Consider the following 21,523-nt stretch of genomic DNA (forward strand, 5'->3'; position numbering starts at 1 on the left):
CAGGTGAACTGTATGGTAGGTGAATTATAACTCAATAAAGCTGTCATTCAAAAAGAGACAAAACGCAACCTGGGAGTAGATGGACAAAATTTCAGCCTGACTGATAGTCAAAGGAACGCAAACGAAAACCGCAGGCAAGGTCCCATTTTTCCACCTAGCAGATCAGCAAAATAACCTTTACACAACAGCAAGCCCGTTGAGAGTGCAAAGCAACCATTACGCTCCCGGCGCGCCGAAGGGAGATGTTAGTGTGACTCGTAGGGAGCCAATGGACACAATATGTAGTTAATGAGAATGTCGAAAATATCTCCACTTGCAGGAATCTGCCGTCAGGAAAACAGCGAAAGCAAAGGGGGAGCGGTCCCCGCAGGAAGCTGTCATCGCCCCGTCATTTACAACAACGGGGCAGACCCGGCAGTGAGCCGATTCTGTCAGAGAGACCGGCCACTCGATGAAATATTATTTGGCCATGAAAACATTCCGAAGTCCCGACGTAATGTTGAGTGACAAAGGGCAGATACGAAACTCTTGAATGCCACGCGATTACGAGGGGAAAGGCTGGCTGCGAACACACGAAAATTAAAATCAGCTGCTGTTCTTTTCCGGTTTCCAGACTTTTCTACCACTGCTTCAAGTGTGTGTGGCCTCCTCTCCCAGGCAGCCAGATGGCAGGCCCAGAGCCAGAGCACATTTACCGGCTAGTCAGCCTCTCGACGTTTCTTTAAGGAAGCAAAGTTCGTAAGCTACGGATAGTCAGTCACCTGGTGCTCTGGCCTGGGTGGAAAGGCAGGCCCTGGAGAGGCGGAGGGAAGCAAGAATCTTCTTCTTTACCGTCTCACGTTTTAAAGCCAAAAGCACGGCCACGTGGACCTCCAGAGTCACCCCCTGCCTTCCCCATCAGCGGCGCGGGGTCCTTCTCCTGGGACCCCTCGTGTGAATTCAAGACCCGCCGTGACCTCCATGTCATCCGGTCCAGAGTCCGGCACGTCAACGACGTCACTGCGGGCGCCTCCCGTGCTGGCCAGGGAGCAACGCCTTGATGGAGCAGGAGTCCCGGGCCGGGCCCCGCGATATTTGGGGACCAGTTGTTTTCTCCTCCAAACGTCAGCACTGAAACTGCCCACGAAACGTCTCCGGCACCCCGTAATTTAGCAGTGACTTCTTTTCTAAAATCGGGCGTGAGGAAACGAACTGCCGGCGGAAGGTGAAGCTGAACCCCGGCGCGGCTTCTCCTCAAGAAAGCCGTAACCAGCTGGTTGGCTGAGGCGCGCAAAGGACACAGACGGGATGATTTCAGTTGCCAAAAGCGGGGCTCGGCTTATGCTCTTCAAAAATGAAGTCATCTTTATTCCTATCGCTGCACCAGGAGACGCTCCTCGTGGGGCAGGTAACTTTATTTACCGTTGGCATAATGCCACCAGCTCGAGACAAACAAATCAAGGACAGCCTGTGTCCTTTCTAATTCGATCCGTTCTAATTCGATTTGTTTGATTAAATTACTATATGTGCACAATTGTAGGAGTGTCTTACTCCCCTTCAGAGAACAAACTGAGAAAATTAGATGGCTCTTTACCCCTAAGATAACAGGAACAACTCTAAACAAATATTGAATCACCCTGCTTTCGTGGATTCAAATTTTCTTCGGCCCTGCCTCCACCCGTGGACAAGGGGCAGGGGGACAATAACACATGGCACCTCCCATAAGGGGTGGAAAACACCAGCCCCAAATACACCAGGCAGTGTTAGCCCCACCGTGACAATGGAAAGTTGAAGCACACGGAAATATATGACTGGACCAAGGTCAAACAGTCAGGGGTAAACAGAAGTCCGGAATCTAGATATGACATGAGGACTCCAGGCAAGATGCGGTCCTGTTAGGGCTTCTGCACAAGAAAGGTAAAAGTTCTGAAAAAAAACACTCCATAAATATTCTGCTAAAAATTATTTAACAGTTTAATGAAAAAAAAAAAAACAGTGTGTTAATAATATTCCAGATTTTTATCCAACTATCTGAAATCTTCTAAGATTAGGAAAGATTCCACTGCTAACCGTATGATGGCAGGCCTATGAGTGAACCCATTTTATCCTCATGGCAGCCTTACAGCAATTATTATTGCCATGATACAGATGAGGATCTTCGGGTGGCACAGAAAGGTGGAGTAACTTTCCCAAAGTGCCACAGCTAGGAGGTGGCAAATCCAAGATCCCAACCCTGGCTGTCACTATACCACTGCGCTCTGCTGCCTCTCACAGCTTAAGTCAGCTGCCTCACAAATCTAACACTCTCAAACATCTCTGAAACACGGTTCGGGGGTGTCACATCATGAAAAAATATTGACCGTGTCACTCCACCCTGTCCTCAAAACTTCTCCCCCAATTTTCTTCTTGCTAGTGAATGAAGAAAACCACTCAGAAAACCAAACCAAACAAAAAACCACCACTAGTAGATAAAATGCCGGAGGTCCTGGCCAACGGAAGTTTCTTTGGTACGGAATAGCCGGTAAATGGGGGGAAACCACTGAGTGACCGGCTGCCTGTGCCCAGCAGAACGAATACCAGAACAGAGTGTGTGGGATTTTCTACTTAAAAGGCCTGCCCGCCCAGAAAAACAAAGCACTATGAACTTCGGCTTGTCCTAGTCTGTGACTTCTTTCAGATTCTATTTCCCTAACATTTCTGTTAGCATAATTCTTAAAAGTCATTTTAACTTCAAACTTAAAAAAAAAAAAAAAAAAAAAAGAGGCCAAGTAGGTATCTTCTGCATAGAACACCAATCTTGCTTCATCAAGACCTTGAACATCCACCCAGCCCAGCAGTCACTTAGAAAGGCTATTTTTCCCCCAAGCTTCCCATCAATCTACAAATGGCTTCTCGAGCACCTACTATAGTCAAAACAGATATCTAGGTCATTCCGTCTCTCTCATCACTAATACCCCAGCATGTTGTATCTGGGGGGAGGGGGGGGGGTCCAAAGTGATTTCCCATAAAGCAAAACTCACACTGGAAAATCAGAGCCAGAAATGTGAAAATCATCCATACCCTGAGATTACACCCTAGGCTGAGGCTGCTTCCCCATGCTACCGAGAGCTACGCTCACTTGGCCAAATACCTTCTGAGCGCTTTCTGTCGGGAAGGGTGTGGGAAACGACACTGCCTTGTACTTGTGTGCAGCAGCCTGACATGAGTGAGCCCTGAACTTGGCATCGGAAGAGTTCTAATCCTACCTGTGGTCCTAACTTCCTGTGGGTCCTCCCTGTCTGGGCCTCCACTTTCATCTCCAAATCTCACATCCTATGACCACTGTTTCCCCAACACCGCACAAAAAAATTTTTCTTTTAAATTCTATGATTATACAAGTCTCCTTGGTGGTCTGGCTGGAGAACCCAACAGTAAACTGGTGGTTATCACTGAACACAACAGGAAGTACATCCAGAGCTGCCAGTCCCCACGTCATTAAAGACACGTGTCACAGATGAACTCCTTTCCTCCAGCCAGGAGAAGGTAGCCTCGAGGTAACGGGGCCAGACAACTGTTGGCAAGTAAGGTGCCAAATAAGGGCCCCTAAGTGGCAAGGGCTGTGTGGTCAACAAGAACTGCTTGGCTGGGTAAGAGACGTCTCCACTTCCAAGCACTGGCTATCAGGGAGACAGACGTTCAAGACGATGTGCATTTTAAAGCAGGCTGCACGACCATTTCTTTAAAGATCATATCAGAAATTCTGAATAACTGAAAAATTCCTTTCTCGTAGCAGCCTTCTGAGGGGACGTTTTGGCAAGACGGCCAAGTATCTTCCTGAATTCCCAGACACCATGACCTGCGATTTACGACCCATGCTGGTGTCGCCCAGGTCAAACGCTGGTCCCCTCACTCCCCCAGACTCCTCTCTGTGGCTCTCACCTGCACTCGCTCCCCCTTACAAGGCAATTCTGATCCTTATCACACACATCAACACGTTATGAGAAGACTTAAGGGAAGAAACTGCTTCAGTCTGTACACATACAACGTAACAGAGCTAACCAGACTTTGGCAGCCCCTCCCCATTCTAATCCTTAGGGAAACAGAGAACTCATAAACTTGATGAGAAACAAGACATGTGTCATTTTCAAAGTCTCGCAGGACACGTCTCTGGGTGTGAAGGGGGAAACACCGGTGGCAAGCCCTTGGTCAGAATGCCAGGAAACTCTGCTGGGGGTAGAGATGGCTAGAACCCATTGTTATTAGTAGAAAATAAGTGACGTGTACCAAGAATCCAGTATATTCCTGCATCGGGGCTCAGTTCCTTCACTGACACATCCTTTTACCATCTCCACAAGAACTTCATAAAGTAGACGTTCCTTTTACACACAGAAAGGTTGAGGAGAGAGCAGAGCCAAAAGACAGCGATCCTTCTAAACAGACAAGCTGCCCGCACCTGGCTGGCCCCATCGCGCCTCCGACCTCCTCTGCCCGAGGGCGTGAGCGCAAGTATCTTCCCTCCATCCCTGCCCAGGGGGGCCCCCTTGTCAGCTGCCGGCTTGGTTCCCCACACCACAGGCAACCACTGACTGCTGGAGGTAAACCATCCCAGATGGTTTCGGGGGATACGCACCTGCTCCGAGCAGGTCAGCCAGGAGTCCCCAGCCGACCTTTCACGTAACTATGGATGTAAAGCCTCCCAAACCCCAGATGTACATCATGTGGGCATATCATCCGTGCAAGTACAACCCACTTCGCGTAGGAGAACATGAATGACTAACCAGCCCCGGGGCACACTGTCACTTCTGCTCTGAGGATACTAAAATGCTTCCCAAACACTTTTCACAAGATGCCACAATCCCCACCATCTCCCATGCGCTGAAAAATGTAAGGAAAGCTTTATACCCAGAGGCAGACACGTGGAAGGTTTTCCAGAGGTTGACCACAGTTCTCTACGGTCTGGTTTGAAATTTTGAAAAAATTATCAGCTGGAGTGAACACACGCTCCTCACTTACCCTCTCTATCTCTTGGAGGTACAGGAGTGCAATGTCGCCTGCTTTCTCATAGCAGGTGATGACATCCTGTTCCCGGTCCACGTGGAGGTTACTGGTAGAAGAGGAAACAGGCAACTTCTCTAAACAAAGTCCTAAAAAACAAACAAACAAACAAAAAATCAAACATACAAAAACTGGGTGAGTTGTTTTTCATGGAGCTTAATTTCTCAGTATTTCCCTAGAGGACCAGAAGATGGTCCCAGGATATCATAAACTGTCAGAGAAGCGGCTTCTCTGCCCTCTACCCTCCCTAAGGACAAAATGGAACATCAAAATGAGACACCAAAAAGAATATCCGTATGTGACACATGAAAGAGGCCCCAAATACACAGAAATTACCCCATGACTTTGATATCCAGGTTGAGAATTTGACCGGGTACTTTACCATGGCCCCATTCAGACCTAACAGAGCTTCTCATTCAAGGTATGGCCCAAGGCCCTTAAAGTAAGCAAAGCTTGGCTCACAGCACAGCATTAGCTAAAGAATATCTTCTATCCCAAAATGTACACTTAACTAATTGAACATAAAAAAAAAAAAATGTTAAATGCTCTCAGGAGTCTCAGTTACTAGGAAAATCTTCCAACTCCGAGCTTTAGACTTTTGGGAGTCACAATAGCCCCACAGACCACCTCTCCGCTGTGGGCTAAGAAAATACCAGAGCTGCTTTGTGGGCATTTCTCTGGAGACAGAAGAGATCCTCTTTGCCAAGAGAGAGTTCAGGGCTGGGAGGTACAAAAATACGAAAGATTGAAAAAATAAGAATGCTAAGAACAGCTGTTGCCTGAACCAGCACCAACCTCAGGCCTGGCCCTGGGCAACCAGTCGACCCCTGGTCTCCACCCACAACTGGAGGCAGAGAGAGGGAGGGTCTCCGGTGACTCTACACAAGAGGGCTTCTCCTGTGACAAGTGCCCTGGGACATGACAAGTGCCCTGGGACGTATGTATACAACATGGATGTATACAACATGGCATATATTCCACTCCAGGGAAAAGTGCGGGAGAAGTTTTGATATTGACAGAAAGGGGGTCTGGAACTGGAAGAAGCCAGAGAAATTCCCACCCCCGGAAAACCCACTCATTTTATAGACCAAGAAGCTGAGATCGGCCAGGGTGAAAGTAAGTGATTTATCTAAAACCTGACGGTTAATAGAACAACAGGAATCAGAATTCAGGTCTCCAGCCTCCCAAATGACACCCATCTAGTTAGTTGCTAATTTTCAGAGCAGACCCACTACAGAGAGGAGACCAGACATGCTGAGCGTCAGCAAATGACCCATTCTTTCATGTGTCATCATGTTGAGAACAGCCTCTTCCAAGCTGCTCTTATCAGTGACCGTCCCTCCAAGGCTGCAAAAAGCCACGAGAGAGATATCTGTACTGAACAGGAAAGAGGAGAAGCCACTTCTATTTACAAGGACGCAACAACTGAGGACAGCGTGCCTGGGAGCTCAGAGGTTACCAGTTTGTCACAGAAAGTGACGGCTCAAAGATTTTGTCATTTTTTTTTTAGCAGCTTTATTGGGGTGAAATTGGCATACAACAAGCAAAACATTTTTTCAATGTTTCATCATGATGATTTTTTATTTTTATTTAATTTTATGTTTTATTAACTAAAGTCCATAGTTAAACCACATTAGGGCTCACTGTGTTCTGTACTTGATGAGTTTTAACAAATGTTTTGTCATGTATCCACCATTACAGTGTCCTACAGACAAATTCACTGCCCTAAAGACGTCCCATGCCCCACCTACTCATCTCTATACCCCTCCTCCTGAGCCCCTGGCAACCACTAATCTTTTCACTGTCTTTATGGTCTTGCCTTGTCCAGGATGTCATATAATTGCAATCATGCAGCATGTAGCATTTTCACTTTCACTTTTAGCTTCACTTTCACTTTTAACTTAGCATTTAAGGTCCCTCTGCATCTTTTTGTGGCCTGATCACTTCTTTTTGTCCCTTCACAATATTCCATTTATTCATTAATCCATTGAAAGGCACCTTGGTTGGGGCTTAAGCATCTGACTTCAGCCTAGGTCATGATCTCGCTGTTTACAAGTTCAAGCACGGCATTGGGCTCTGTGCTGACAGCCTGTCTCTGCCCCTGCCCCACTCACACTCTGTCTCTCTCTCTCTCTCAAAAATAAACATTAAAGGAAGGAAGGAAGGAAGGAAGGAAGGAAGGAAGGAAGGAAGGAAGGAAGGAAGGAAGGGAGAAAGGCACTTAGGTTGACCCCAAGTTTTGGCAATTACAAATAAAGCTGCTATAAACATTCACGTGCAAGTTTTTGTGTGAACATAGTCTTCAATTCAAATGGGTCAATCAATACCAAGAGTGAGACTCTGTAAAAAATAGTTACAAATGGGGTGCCTGGGTGGCTCAGTTGGTTAAGCGACCGACTTCGGCTCAGGTCATGATCTCGCAGTTTGTGAGTTCGAGCCCCGTGACAGGCTCTGTGCTGACAGCTCAGAGCCTGGAGACTGCTTCGGATTCTGTGTCTCCCTCTCTCTCTGCCCCTCCCCTGCTCATGCTCTGTGTCTCTCTGTCTCTCAATAATAAACATTAAAAAAATTTTTTTAATAGCTACATAAACATATTTTGTTTACAAATAACTTTGAAACAGTAATATTTTTAGCTTTGTCAGAAAGTGCCAAACTGTCTTGCAAAGTGGCTGTACCATTTTGCATTCTCACCAGCAATGAATGAGACTTAGCATTTCTCAGCATCCTTGTCAGCACTTGGTGTTACCAGTTTTCTGGATTTTAGTCATTCTAATAGGTATGTGGTAGTATCTCCTCATAATTTGCAATTCCCTAAAGACAAATGATGCTAAGCATATTTTCTCATTCTTATTTTCCATCTGTATACTTCCTCTGGTGAAGTGTCTGGTCAGATCTTTTGCCCTTTTTTCAATTGGGTTGTTTATTTTCCTATGGTTGAGTTTTAAGATTTCTTTGTATATTTTGGATACAACTCATTTATCAGATATTTGCAAATATCTGCCAGTATTTTATTAGAGTCTATGACTTGTCTTTTCATTCTCTGAACAATGTCTTCCACAGAACGAGAGGTTTTAGTTTTAATAAAGCCTATCAATCTTTTTTTTCACGGACTGTGATCTTGGTGTGGTATCTAAAACCCCACTGCCAAACCTAAGGTCACCTAGGTTTTTTTCCCTATGTTATCTTCTAGAAGTTTTACAGCTTTGCGTTTTCTACTTAGGTCTAATCCATTTTGAGTTAACATTTGTGAAAGGTGTAAAGTTTGTGTCTAGATTTTTCTCTTTTGCATGTGGATGTCCAGTTGTGCCAGCACCATTTGTCGGAGAAACTATCTTTCCCCCACTGAATTGCTTTTGTGCCTTTATCAAAAATCAGTGGATTATATGGGACATCTGGGTGGCTCAGTCAGTTAAGCGTCCAACTCTTGATTTCTGCTCAGGTCATGATCCCAGGGTCATGGGATCAAGCCCTACATTGTGCTCTGCACAGAGCATGGAGTCTGCTTGGGATTCTCTCTCTCTCCCTCTGCGCCTCTCCCCTACTCACATTCTCTCTCTCTCTCTCTCTCTCTCTCTCTCTCTCTCTCTCTCCCCCTCTCTAAAATAATAAATAAAAGTTTCATATCCTCATTAAAATAAATCAGTTGGCTATAGTTGAATGGGTTTATTTCTGGCCTCTCTGTTCTGTTCCATGCATTTATTTGTCTATTCTTTCCACAATATTAGGCTGTCCTAAGTACTCTATACCATTTTTTCCAAACACAACAAACAAACCTCTACTGAGGGATAATTTATATGCCATAAAATTCACTCAGTTTAAGTATGCAATTCAACAACTTTTATCTTATTTTAATTTTTTGACACATGTAGGGTATCTGTTCATAGGAAAGCCACAAGGTTTGTGCCCCTTGTCACAACGAACCCAGATTCCTGTTGGGTGTGTTGTAAACAGAAGAGCCATTTCTTCAGGCCCCCTGCTCTGATCACACCCCTCAACAGCTTTTAATAAACTCAGAGCTGTGCAGCCATCAACATGGTTCAGTTGTAGAACATTTCCATCATCCCCCAGTGATCCTTTCTGCCCACCCCCTGCCTCAGGGAACCACTAATTTGCTTTCTGTTTCCAGAGAGTTACCTTTTCTGGACATTTCATAAAAACAGAATCATTTAATATGTGGTCTTTTGTGTCTAGCTTCTTTTGCTTAGCATACGGTTTTCGATGTTCATCCAAATTACAACAGTACTCCATTTCTTTGTATTGTTGTATGGATAGACTGCATTTTACCTGCCCACTTGCCACTAATGGACCTTTGGGTTGTTTCCACCTTTTGCCTATTATGAATAATGCTGCTATGATCATTCATGTATAATTTTTTGTGTGGACAGATCTTTTCAATTCTCTTTCAATGGGTATGCACTTAGAAGTGGAATTATTGGGTCAGATAATAAATTTATGTTTCATTATTTAAGAAATACTAAACTGTTTTCCAAAGTGGCAATAGCATCGTACAGTTTAGGGGGGGTCCAGTTTCTCCACATCCTCGCCAACACTCATTATTGTCTGTTTTATTGGAGCCGTCCTAGCGGGTGTGAAGTGATCTCATTGTGATTTTGATGGGTGTTTCCATAATGACTAATGAAACTAACCATCTCTTCGCGTGCTTATTTGTTATTCATAGATCTTCTTTGAAGAAATGTCTATTAAAATCTTTTATCTATTTTTACTGGGTTGTTTCTTCTCTTATTATTAAGCTTTTAAGAGTTCTTTATATATTCTGACTACAAGTTTTCTATTAGATATGGGATTTGCTAATATTTTCTCTATAATGTTAAGATATGTCTTAATATGTCTTTTGAAGATCAGAAATCTTAAATTTTGATGAAGTCAAACTTATCAATATTTTCTCTTATAGACTGTGCTTTGGGTTTCCTATCTAAGAAATATTTGCATAACCCAAGGTTACAAAGGCTTTTTTTTTTTTTTTTTGAAGTGTTTACTTTTGAGAGACAGACAGAGTGTGGGCAGGGAAGGGGCAGAGAGAGAGGGAGACACAGAATCTGAAGCAGGCTCCAGGCTCTGAGCTGTCAGCACAGAGCCTGACGTGGGGCTCAAACCCACGGACCACGAGATCATGACCTGAGCTGACGTTGTACACTTCACCAACTGAGCCACCCAGGTGCCCCCAAAGGCTTTTCTTCTTATACGTTCTTGTGAAATTTTTATAGGGTAGGTTTTACATCTAGGTCTATGATCCATTTTAAAATAATTTTTGTAGGGCTGCCTGGGTGGTTCAGTCAGTTGAGCATCCAACTTCGCCTTAGGCATGATTTCATGGTTCGTGAGTTCAAGCCCCATATTGAGCTCGCTACTGTTGGCATGGAGTCTGCTTTGGATTCTCTCTCTCTCTCTCTCTCTCTCTCTCTCTGCCCCTCCCCTGCTTGCACACATGCTCTCTCTCTCTCTCTTTCTCAAAAATAAAAATAAACATTTAAAGAATAAATATTTTTTGTATATGTTGCAAGATAGAGATCGCGGTTTACTTCTTTATAGATAGACATTCAAATGTACTACTTATCGAAGATTTTTATTTCACATGGAATTGCCTTTGCACTTTTGTGAAAAATCAGATGGGGATATACATGTGAGTCTTTTTCTAGACTCTCTATTCTGTTTCAATGAGCCAATTGTCTATATTTATGCCAATAGCACCCTGTCTTGACTACAGCACCTTTATAAATCTTGAAAGCAGTGTTAGTGTTCCAATTTTGTTCCCATTTATCAGGTTCTTTTTTTGGGGGGGGGGAGGGCTATTCTTAGTCCTTTACACTTCCACATGAAATCTTCTTGTCAATATATTTTTTTAAGTTGGCTGGGCTTTTGATGGAGATTGTGTTGAATTTATAGATCAATTTGGGAAGAACTGGCATCTTAACAATATCGAGTTTTCTGACTCATGAACACAGTATGTCTCTTCATTTCTGTAGGTCTTTAACTTCTCTTAGCAATGGTTTGTAGTTTCCAGTGTACGTGCCTTGCAAACCTTTCCACAGATTTACCCTTAAATATTTCATATTTGTCATGGTGTTAAAAATGATACTGTTTTAATTTCAATTTCCTTTTGTTCACTGCTATATATAAAACGACAATAAATTTTTGAATATGGATCTTGAAATCTGTAACCTTGTTAAATTCACTTATTCTACCACCATTTTTGTAGGGTCCCGTAGGGTCCCTCAGAATTTCTACAAAAATACTCATGTTGTTTGCAAATAAAAGGCAGTTTTGCTTCATCCTTTCCAATCCGGATGCCTTTTATTTCTAGGTACTGCCTTATGCCTTGCTGCAAAGAACCTCCAGTACAATGCTGAATGTAGTGGTGAGGGCAGAAATCCTTACCTCATTCCTGATGTTAGGGAAAAAGCACCAGCCCTCCACCATTAAGTTTGATGTTAATTGTGAGTGTTTCACACATGCCCTTTATCAGGCTGAGGAAGATCTCTTCTACACCAATTTTACTATGAGTTAATATCAAGAATAGATGCTGAATTTTCTCAAATCCTTTTTGTGTGTCCACTGAGATAATCAGATGGCTTTTTTCTCCTTTAGCTTTTTAATCTGGTGAATTACACTGACTGACTTTCACATATTAAAACAAACTTCCTTTCCTGAAATAAACCCCACTGACCATGATGTATTATCTTTTTTTATACTGTCAGATTTGATTTGTTAAAATTTTGCTTAAAATTGTTTCCATCTCTGTACATGAGGAATATTCCTCCATAGTTTTCTTGTAATGGATTTGGGATTTGTATAAATGCTAACTTCATAAAATGACTTGAGAAATATTCCCTCCTCTTCAATTTTCAGGAGGAGTTGGCATGGAATTGTTATTTTGTTCTTAAGTTTTTGGGAGAAGTTACCAGGGAAGCCATCTGGACCTAGAGTTTTCTCTGTGGGAAGCTTTTAACTACAAATTCAATGTCTTTGATGCAGGGTTGTTCAGATGATCCCGTTCTCCTCACATGAGCTTTGGTAGTTTGTATCTTTCAAGTAAGTTGTCCATTTCTTCTGAGTTGTCAAATTTACTGACATGGTGCTGTTTAGAATATTCCCTGATCCTTTTAAAATCTATAGAATCTCTGATCAAGGCAGCTTGTGTTCTCTCTTTTTATCCTGGACAGTCTAGCTAACGGTTTACCCATTTTATTGAAATTCTCAATAAAGGCCTTTTGACTTCATTGATTGGTGTTTCACTGATTTTCCTCTATTGTTTTCCTGTTTTCTATTTCCTTTATTTCTGCTCTGGTTTTCACTATTCCCTTTCTTCTGTATACACTGAACTTGATCCACTCTTCCTTTTCTTATTTCTTAAAGTGAATGCTAAAGGATAAATCTGAGACCTTTTTTCTTTCCTAATATAGGCATTCAGCTGTAAATTTCTCCCTAAGTACTGCTTCAGCAGTACCCTATAAATGCTGATATGTTGTGGGTTTTTTTTTTTTTTTCATTCAGTTCACAACACTTTCTAATTTAACTGTTGATTTCTGCTTTAGAAATGTATTATTTAGTTGCCAAATACTTGGGGATTTTCCCAAGATCTTTCTATTATTGATTCCTAAATTAATTCCATTATGGTCTGTGCAGTAAAAGGCTAAGCGGGCTTCGGATGTTCGAACTCCGCACATTCCGAAGAAAGGACTGGCCCTTGTGCAGCTCTTGGGGAACAACCTCTAGGATCCTAGAAAATCGTACCTGATAAGAGTGTCTTTGTTAATCTGGGTCACACCAGATAGTTATACTTATAATGTGATTTATGGTGAAGGCCTTGGGCCACCCTATATCCGTTTGACCTCTGGAAATAGTAAAAACCGAATAATTAAAGTCAGTTCCATGGGTGCTCCATTTCTACATAACAGAATCCCAATAAAAACCCTAAACGCCAAGGTTTGAATGAGCTTCCCTGACTGGCAATACTCCGTAGGTGTTGTTCCACAACCTTCCTGGAAGAACGAAGTGCTGTCCATATGACCCCACTGGGGGAAGACCACTGAAAGATTGAGCCTGGCCTCTCCCAGACTCTGCTCTAAGCGCCTTTTCCCTTTACATATTGTAATCTGTAAACTTTGTTGTAATCGACTGAAACCGTGAGCATAACAACTTTTCCGAATTCTGCGAGTCTTTCTAGTGAATCACTGACCTGAGAATTGGTCTTAAAGATCCCTAACACAGGCCAGAGAACATAGTTGAACCCTTCTAATTTGCTAAAACTTGAATCAAAATTCTGGCCCAGAATATGGTCAATCTTGGTAAGTGTTTCATTACACTTAAAAAGACTGTGTCTTCTGTTGCTGGGTGGAGTGCCACACAAATGTCAGTTAGGTCAAATCAGTAGACTGCTTTGTTCCAAGGTCTTCTATCCTTACTGACCAACCGTGTACTTGTTCTATCACGTATTGCAACGGGTACTGACGTCTCCGAGAACTGTCAGCGGTCGCTTTAGGGTTTAACTCATCACGGTCTACTTCAAATGACAGTACTCCACATCTCATACAGTACAACACCTTCACCATTGCATACTTTCATTTAACTCTCTCCAGTCTTTATTCTCTTATTATACACACTTTACTTTCACATAGGTTCTAAGTCCCACCCTACATAGTTCTCATTTTTATTGAAATGATCAATTACACGCTAAAGACATTTAAAGAACAAGGAAGAACACACACAGCCATCGATATAGTTATGACTTCGTTCCTTTGCATGGATTTGTATTTCCTCCTGGTACCACCTTCCTTCTACCTAAAGGGCCTCCTTTAACATTTCTTAGAGTTGCAGTTCAGCTAATGATGATTTCTTTCAGCCACTGTATGTCTGGAAAAGGCTTTTTTGGGCCTCGTTTTTTGAGAGAAATTTTCACTAAGTATGGAATTCAGGGCCGATAGTTCATTCCCGTGTCCCCCACCAGCGCTCTAAAGGTGTCACTCTGCTGTGTTCTCACTTTCATGGTTTCTGACAGTAAATCTACCACGATTATAAACTTGGATGGGTTTTGACAATAAATCTCCCTTATGTTTGTCCGTCTGCATGTAATGTGTATTTTTTTTTTTTTTCTGGCTGCTTTTAAGATTTTCTCTTCATCACTGGTTGTGAGCAATTTGGATTCTTAAGTGTTTTGGTTCCGTTTTCTTCATGTTTCTTGCGCTCGGGCTTCACTGAGCTTTCTAGATCTGAGGAATTATGGTTTTCATAAAATTTGAAAAGTGTTCAACCGTTATTTCTTCAAAAATCTTTTACGCTACCCATCCTATTAGGGGACTCCAATCACACACACGAGGCTACTTAAAGTTATTCCATAGCTCACGTTTGCTCTCTCCACTTTTTGAAAGGAATATTTTTCTCTCTGTTTCATTATGGATAGTTTCTACTACTATGCCTGCAAGTTCATTAGTTTCTTCAATGTCTAATTTGCCATTAATCATATCCAGTGTATTTTGCATCCCGGACATTACAGTTTTCATTTCTAGAAATTTGACTTACGTGTATTTTTTGTTTCTTGGTTTGTTGGTTTGTTTGTTTGTTTTTTAGAGACAGAAAGCATGTGAGCAGGGGAGAGGGACAGAGAGGGAGAGAGAGTGAATCTTAAGCAGGCTCCATGCTCAGCATGGAGCCCAATGGAAGGCTCAATCCCATAACCCTGGGGTCATGACCTGAGCTGAAACCAAGAACAGGATGTTCAATCGATTGAACCACCCAGCTGCCCCAACTTATGTCTATTCTTATCTTCCATGTCTCCACTAAATTTTTAAATGGAAGGAATACAGTTCTAATTCCTGTTTTAACGCCCCTTCAGTCCTAGAATGTTCAATATTTATTCCTCTCCCATTTAGAGTCAAATTTGTTTACGCAGTTGCAAAAAAATCACTATGCAGCCTCTCTCCAGTGTGAACTCTGCTACAGCCTATTGAAATTTTCTTTGGAGGAGCATACAAGATAAATTGAACAAACTCTGGGGCTCCTGGGTGGCTCAGTCGGTTAAGCGTCTGACTTCGGCTCAGGTCATGATCTCCTGGTTCGTGAGTTCAAGCGCCGCATCGGGCTCTGTGCTGACAGCTAGCACAGAGCCTGGAGACTGTCTTCAGATTCTGTGTCTCCCTCTCTCTCTGCCCTTCCCCCGCTTGTGCCGTGTCTCTGTCTCTCTTTCTCTCAAAAATAAAACATAAAAAAAAAATTTTTAATTGAACAAATTCAATGGGAGTATTAGTTGAGTTTATTTATAGAAAGCACTCAGGAAGGGTTTGCTATGATTATTGTTAAGGTATTATTACTACCACAACAAACTGCCTCACACTCAAAAAGCAAACCAAACGAATTCACCATTTGCCAGAGCAGCTCTGGAACTACTGTGAAGCGTGTGCTTGACTGGAGCTTCCTCGATGTGCTTTAAGTGCTCACTTGTGCAAAATTTAAACCACCGGAAAACAAAAAGAGATCAATGGTTCCATAATCTGCCTTCTGCTTGTATGAAAAATGACCAAATAATGTGCAAGTCGTTATGGGGAGTTTAATATAAAGAAAAAAAAATCTCCAGAGTGTGTTGAAGGGCCAGGAAAAAGAAAATGGTGGGGGGGGGGGGTCGTCTATCCTGCGGCACTTTGTATCACTGCAGGCTGGACCCTGACCACTAGCGCTCGTGAAGACGACCTTCAGGGACCCGCCAAACCCACCAAATCAAAGAAAAGCCAATTCCAGTTCAGCACAGTTTGTCTATCATCTGTATTTGGGGGTCTGAAATATCTGAAATCCAGTCATCTAGGCTTGCAATCCACCAACACGCATAGTTAGTAGGAACACTCAAACCAGTTCCACAACTTAATCCTCCACAGTGAGGAGACACTGGTGTTTTCTGTGGGTCTGTGTTCTAATTCGGGAGATATGTGGACACCCAAGGTCTGGGCTGGCAAATAGGTCCCTGGCAAGGAATCATTCTTAGTAGGGGGCTCTTTATGGTAAACATTATTCCTTTCCTTCTCCCAAATGCTATGACATTCTTTCCATGTGTCACTGGGCACATCTCAGAGCAACAGCAGAGCCTTGATTTGCCACAGTGAATTCGTGGCTATGCAGCTCAGCTCCAGGATATTTAATTCTCTGTCAAAAGCTACTTACAGGGCCTCTCGACTAGACTATAAATTTTCAAGCATCTGGGATTAGATCAACACTGTCTGAGAAGCAAGTCCTGAGGTCACGGCCCAAACTGGCCCCCATTAAAATGTCAGATGACACCCTGTCAGTTTGGAAAGCTATCATCAATAATGATTTTAGTTACTTTCTTTTTCCCAAAGAAATGCATGACCAAAAAAATAGTGAAGAACAGACTTGACAAATAGCTGGTGTGACAGCAATGTCCAATGCACATCTTGATAAGCTCTGTGCCTCCAAAATCAAAGCTGAGTACAAAGAGTGGAAATCAACAGTTCCCTGCCCAATCGTCGAGGCCAACTTTAAAGCATGGATGAAAACAGTAGCGGACCGTGTGCTACAATTTCAAAAATGCAGAATAGCCACTGGACCCAAAATGCATCCCCCTGCCACAGGAGGGGAAGCCCACAGGTACACTCACTTCCGAAAGGTCCCTCCTATGAAGGGTAACACGCTTAAATAGATTAGTGGTCAGAAAATAATTTAGATCACACCTGCTTTCGAAGCCCTTCCGTGTACAGAAGCCTGTGTGGTCCTGGTTAATAGACACCATCCTCCCTCCAATCTCGTGGAGAAAGAAAGTCTCAGAAGAATGAAGCGACAATCAAAAGGTCTGTGCAGGGGCCAGGAGGAAACTATAAGAGGGCCTGGGAGCTGGGCAAATGTGTCCTGCCCCGGGGAATATTCTGAGGGGAGAAACCAAGACTGCAGAGTCTGATGCAGCAGGAGGGGTGTCGGAAGGCAAAGGGGTCACACGGCCACCAGCAGACCAAAGGGACGTCACAGTGGGGGTGGGGGGGCAGGGGGAAGGGGCTAGGCTGTAGGGAGCCGGCTGAGGACCTCGGACACTTTTAAAAGCTCAAATGTGTGCAGCCTCTGAACTGCTCCATTTAGGTGTGGCCTAGAGAACATATAACATAGCAACCTGGACTCTCCATCCTTCGTTTCCTTCTGCAGCAAAGTTTCCTCACCTCTGAAAGGGAGCTCCAGTTTATCTCCACAAGGGCTATATATCCCTGGAGGGCTGGCTGAGGAAGTGGCCAGCTGCACATCTCACTGGCCAAAACTCCAGCGATCACTGAGGGGGAACCACCCCAAATTCGTTTGGGACTGTTCAAATTTGAGAACCCTCAGTGAGGAGCCTGGTCTGGATATGTATGTAAGACTAAACAGTTTCAATAATGATAAAGGCTCATTTATCAAGGCCCTACTCAGCACCCAGCACTATGTCTGGGGCTGACACGCACCATTTATAATCCCCACAGCCACCATGCAAGGAGGGTGTTAACAGCACCTTACAGATAAGACTGAACTTCGGGCTCCACAGCTAGTGAATTTTATGATAAAGTCAAGTTTTGACCCCTGGTCTATCAGACCACAAAACCCTACTCACAATAGCCAGTCTCGCTGAGCTGCTGACAGCGTATTCAGTGTCTGATAAGAGTAATGACGACAAAAATGAGTTTCAAACTGTAAAGACACAGAAGTCGAAGTCCAGAGCCCAAAGGCAGTGATCTCTCCCACCAAGAGCTGTGCCTCCCTGGACAGTTCTGTGGGTCACTGGGCCTCCCACACTTTGTCTGTGTCAGGAAGGGCTCAGCCACCGGGATACCAGCTTGAGCTGCACAACTTCAGAGAACAGCCAAAACCAATATTTTGAATTTTTTAATCGCATTAAAATGAACAAGGAATTAATTTCTTATAAAGTTATGCGACACAATAAAAGCCTATAAAATACAATCATATGAATTAGGGACTACAACATTAGGCATTGTTTCCTCATTTATCTTAACCACATCTCTGGAAGCCAGACCCTGACGCTTGGCTGTAACATGACCTATAAGGGAGTGTATGACTAGAAGTACCCGGAAAACTTTATTATAATACACTGTCTCTGATAACCCAGCCCTGTGGTATGGCCTTCAAAGACAGTAAGACGATTTCCAGGGATCTCAATTCCCAAGGCTGAAAAGAAATTCAGGAAAAGAGATTCCAGATCTTCAAATCCAAGTCCTGGCAAAGGCAGCTCCAGATTGTCGGTCCTGTGTTCTCACCTCTAGAATGGCCAGGTTCCCACCAGGTGTCACATGTACTCAACTCAGTGGAAGGACAAGCCACTGTGTAGGGTGTAGGGAGGAGAAAGCCAATGGAAACCACCAAATGCTGGTGGGGGTAAGGGAGGGGGTGGCTGGCCTAGACTTCTTGTGAAGTCCCCGTCAACCCAGGGCTTCTATAATTTTTAGTGGTCTCTGGGCTGGGGGCCTCGGTTGGCCCCCTCCAGATGCTTTTAGAGACTGCTGTCTTCTTTCCAGAGTCGGCATATTCTTCTTAGAAGGCGTGCATGTATATACACTTACACACACACACAACGCACACACATCACTCACAAAAGATGCCAGACCCTGAATTACACACTCACCTGCTACAGCAGACCATCTTTCAGTGCCCCTTTCACAATGCTGTGAGCAAGTGAGACGTAAACTCGACCTGAAATGCTCGCCAAATGAAATTTGCAATTTGAATGACGCTCGTTAAGTCACTACTTCGTAACAACATAAGAGTAATAACAACCCTTAGTGAGTACTAGCTGCACACCTACACACAAGGCACTTCTGAGAGTTTGACATAATTTCTGTACCCTTCGCAAGAATGCTATGAGGGAGGATTTACTATCATCCCCTTTGAGAGATGAGGGAACTGGTCTCTGTGCTATTAAGTAGCTCACCTAAGATGATGCCACTAGTAAGTGGCAGAGCTAGGGTTCCAACCAGATACTATTACTTGACTTTAGGTCTCACATTACACCCTCTGGTCTCTGATTTACCTGCCTCTATATGTAAAGCAGTACTGTGTAGTGATTAAGAACTTGGGTCTGGAGTCAGACTCCCTGGTTTTCCAATCCACAGGTGACTTTCTGTGTAAAAACGCCCTGTGCTTGGAACAGTACCCGACACATACTAAGCACCTGAAAAACAGTAACTACCATGATCATTCCCTACACCACTGTTATCTTTAGGTAACAGCAGGCTGGAAGGTCTCCAAGTGGGAGCATCATAGTCATTTGTTATATTATTTGTATACAGATTTTAATGACAGCTTTACTGAGACATTACTTATATATCACAATCACCTGTTTAAAACATCATGATTCAGTGGTGTTAGTATATCCGCCTAGTTGTGGAACCATCGCTGCTAGCTAACTCAAGAACATTTTCATCACCCAAAAAGAAATCCCACTCCCATTAGCGGCTCCTCCCCAGCGCACCCTCCTCCCAGACCCTGGTAGCCACTAATCCACTTTCTGTCTCTAGGGATTTGCCCCGTCTGAATAGTTCACATAAATGGAATCATACAGTATGAAACCTTTTGCTTCTGGCTGCTTTCACTTGGTGTGTTTTTTTCGAAAGGTTCATACCTCTCGTATCAAGTATCAGAACTTCATTCCTTTTTTTAATTGAGGGGAAATTCACGCAACACAAAACTAGCCATTTTTTAATACTCGCTGGCATTTAGTACATTCACAATATTGTATGATCAGCATCTGTATCTAGTTCCAAATACTCCCTTTCCCTTGCTGAATAATATTCCATGGTACAGGTGTAACACTTCATCCATTCATCGGTTGATGACCATTTACAGTTTTTAGATATTATGAAAAATGGTGCTGTTAATAGTCATGCACTGATTTTTGTATGGACACACGTTTTCTCCTTGTTGTTGTTCTAACATTTGTTCTTTATTTTGTTTTGTTTTTCATTAAGTTTTTTTACTTTAATTCCAGGACAGTTAACAGTGTTATGTTACTTTCAGTTGTGCAACGGTGAGTCAGCGCTCATCCTAAGTGTTTTCCATTCTCTTGGCTATATCCCTAGAATAAAACTGATACAGAACATGGGGTAATCCTATGTTTTGTTGTATTACTTTCAGTCTTCGTTTTAAAAAAATCGCATTACTATCTAACTGCCACACTGCTAGGTAAAACATTAAGAAATGAAAATACACGGGCTTCTGAGTACACAGGCCTCAACTCCAACCCTTGCTTCTCCATTTATTAGCTCCGTGGCTTTGAGAAAGCCGCTCAACATCTTGGAGCCTCTATTTCCTCATCAAGTAAACGAGAATATTCTGAGGCTTAGCTGGGTGCCTAGCACAGAGGGAAGTAAGTCCTTGATAAACAGTAACTACTACTACCAACAAGCACCTTTCTTGGGGACAATGACGAACCTTATCCTTTTTTAGAAGTATCTGAGAAAGGCAGAAAAGCACTGAGAAGAAGAATCACCCATACTCCCACCACGCAGAGTTATACGCATACACCCTCCACCCCAAGCATTCATGATGCCGTGTAAACTCTGGTCTCGGCTTTAGTTTCTTTCCCAAGAAAAGTAGACAAGGGATCCCCACAGTGCAAAGCGCATGCCCTGGGCGCCCCAACTCCAGCAAGGAGCGAGGGCTGCCAGTGACCAGATGTGCTGGTCCTTTCTTCACTTCTAGAATTCTCACTGAGCACCACCTGTGGGCAGTGCTCTGCTGAGGGCTGGGCCATGGTCTTCTCCCTCGAGAAGCTCACCTCTAGTGCAATGGGGGAGAAAGACATTCTCAAAACAATGGAAGCAGTGCAGTGACTGAGACAGAATAGGTATCACAGAGAAACTGAGGACAAGCACCTCCGTGGACCTTCGCCTCAGATTCCAGCCCCAAACTTTCTTTGGTCTCTTTGAGTCTCTGCTTGCTTTCCAAAATGAGAACTGATGAGGAGCCTATTAACACAACCAACATTAAATATGAATATAGGTCAGTGGCAATAAAAGGGCTCTTACACTTCTCACACCATCTAAATATAAACAGGAAGCTTTGACTAGCAACTTGAGATGAGCAGCCACAGAGCATGCAGCCTCCCACTAGTGGGAGCATGGTTACATCTGGCCGGGAGGAGGCCAGAGACCAGGAGCGGGAAGGCTTCTGATGCAGGAACCTCCCAGGCCCTGGCCTCGGCCATCACTTTTTCTGGGTTTGGCATACTGGCAAAAGCCAGCACTCAGCAAGGCCTTCCCTAGCCCCAACTCTATCACCCTGTTTTTCCTCCACCCATCGACTTTCCTTTTTTTTCTTTCTAAAAAATTTTTAAGTTTGTTCATTTATTAGTAACTTATTTGTTTACTTATTAGAGAGAGAGAGAGCACCCAGGCACCCCTACTCACCTACTTTTCTATAAAACTACTTTTTTCCCGGTACCAAAGGGATCTCAAGGCTTCAAAAAATAGTAAGAGGAGGAAGGAAGGAAGGAAGGAAGGAAGGAAGGAAGGAAGGA

General features: G+C 43.4%; 1 protein-coding gene and 1 non-coding gene across 12 annotated transcripts in view; both read right to left on the reverse strand.

Annotated features, from left to right (window-relative positions):
- The window catches only part of TTC7B (tetratricopeptide repeat domain 7B), a 255,087-nt gene that overhangs the window by 185,907 nt on the left and 47,657 nt on the right, over positions 1–21,523 (reverse strand). For all 11 annotated transcript variants that reach the window (XM_045060370.1, XM_045060371.1, XM_023255949.2 and 8 more), the window contains one exon: positions 4,972–5,102. In XM_045060370.1, coding sequence (XP_044916305.1) covers positions 4,972–5,102 — 131 coding nt within the window. The remainder of the gene's footprint in view (positions 1–4,971; positions 5,103–21,523) is intronic.
- Positions 8,875–9,004, reverse strand: LOC111561235. Its single transcript, XR_002743589.1, has one exon. It is a non-coding gene; the product is annotated as a small nucleolar RNA SNORA11 (small nucleolar RNA).

This window comes from Felis catus, chromosome B3 (genome assembly GCF_018350175.1).
Source record: "Felis catus isolate Fca126 chromosome B3, F.catus_Fca126_mat1.0, whole genome shotgun sequence".
NCBI lineage: Eukaryota > Metazoa > Chordata > Mammalia > Carnivora > Felidae > Felis > Felis catus.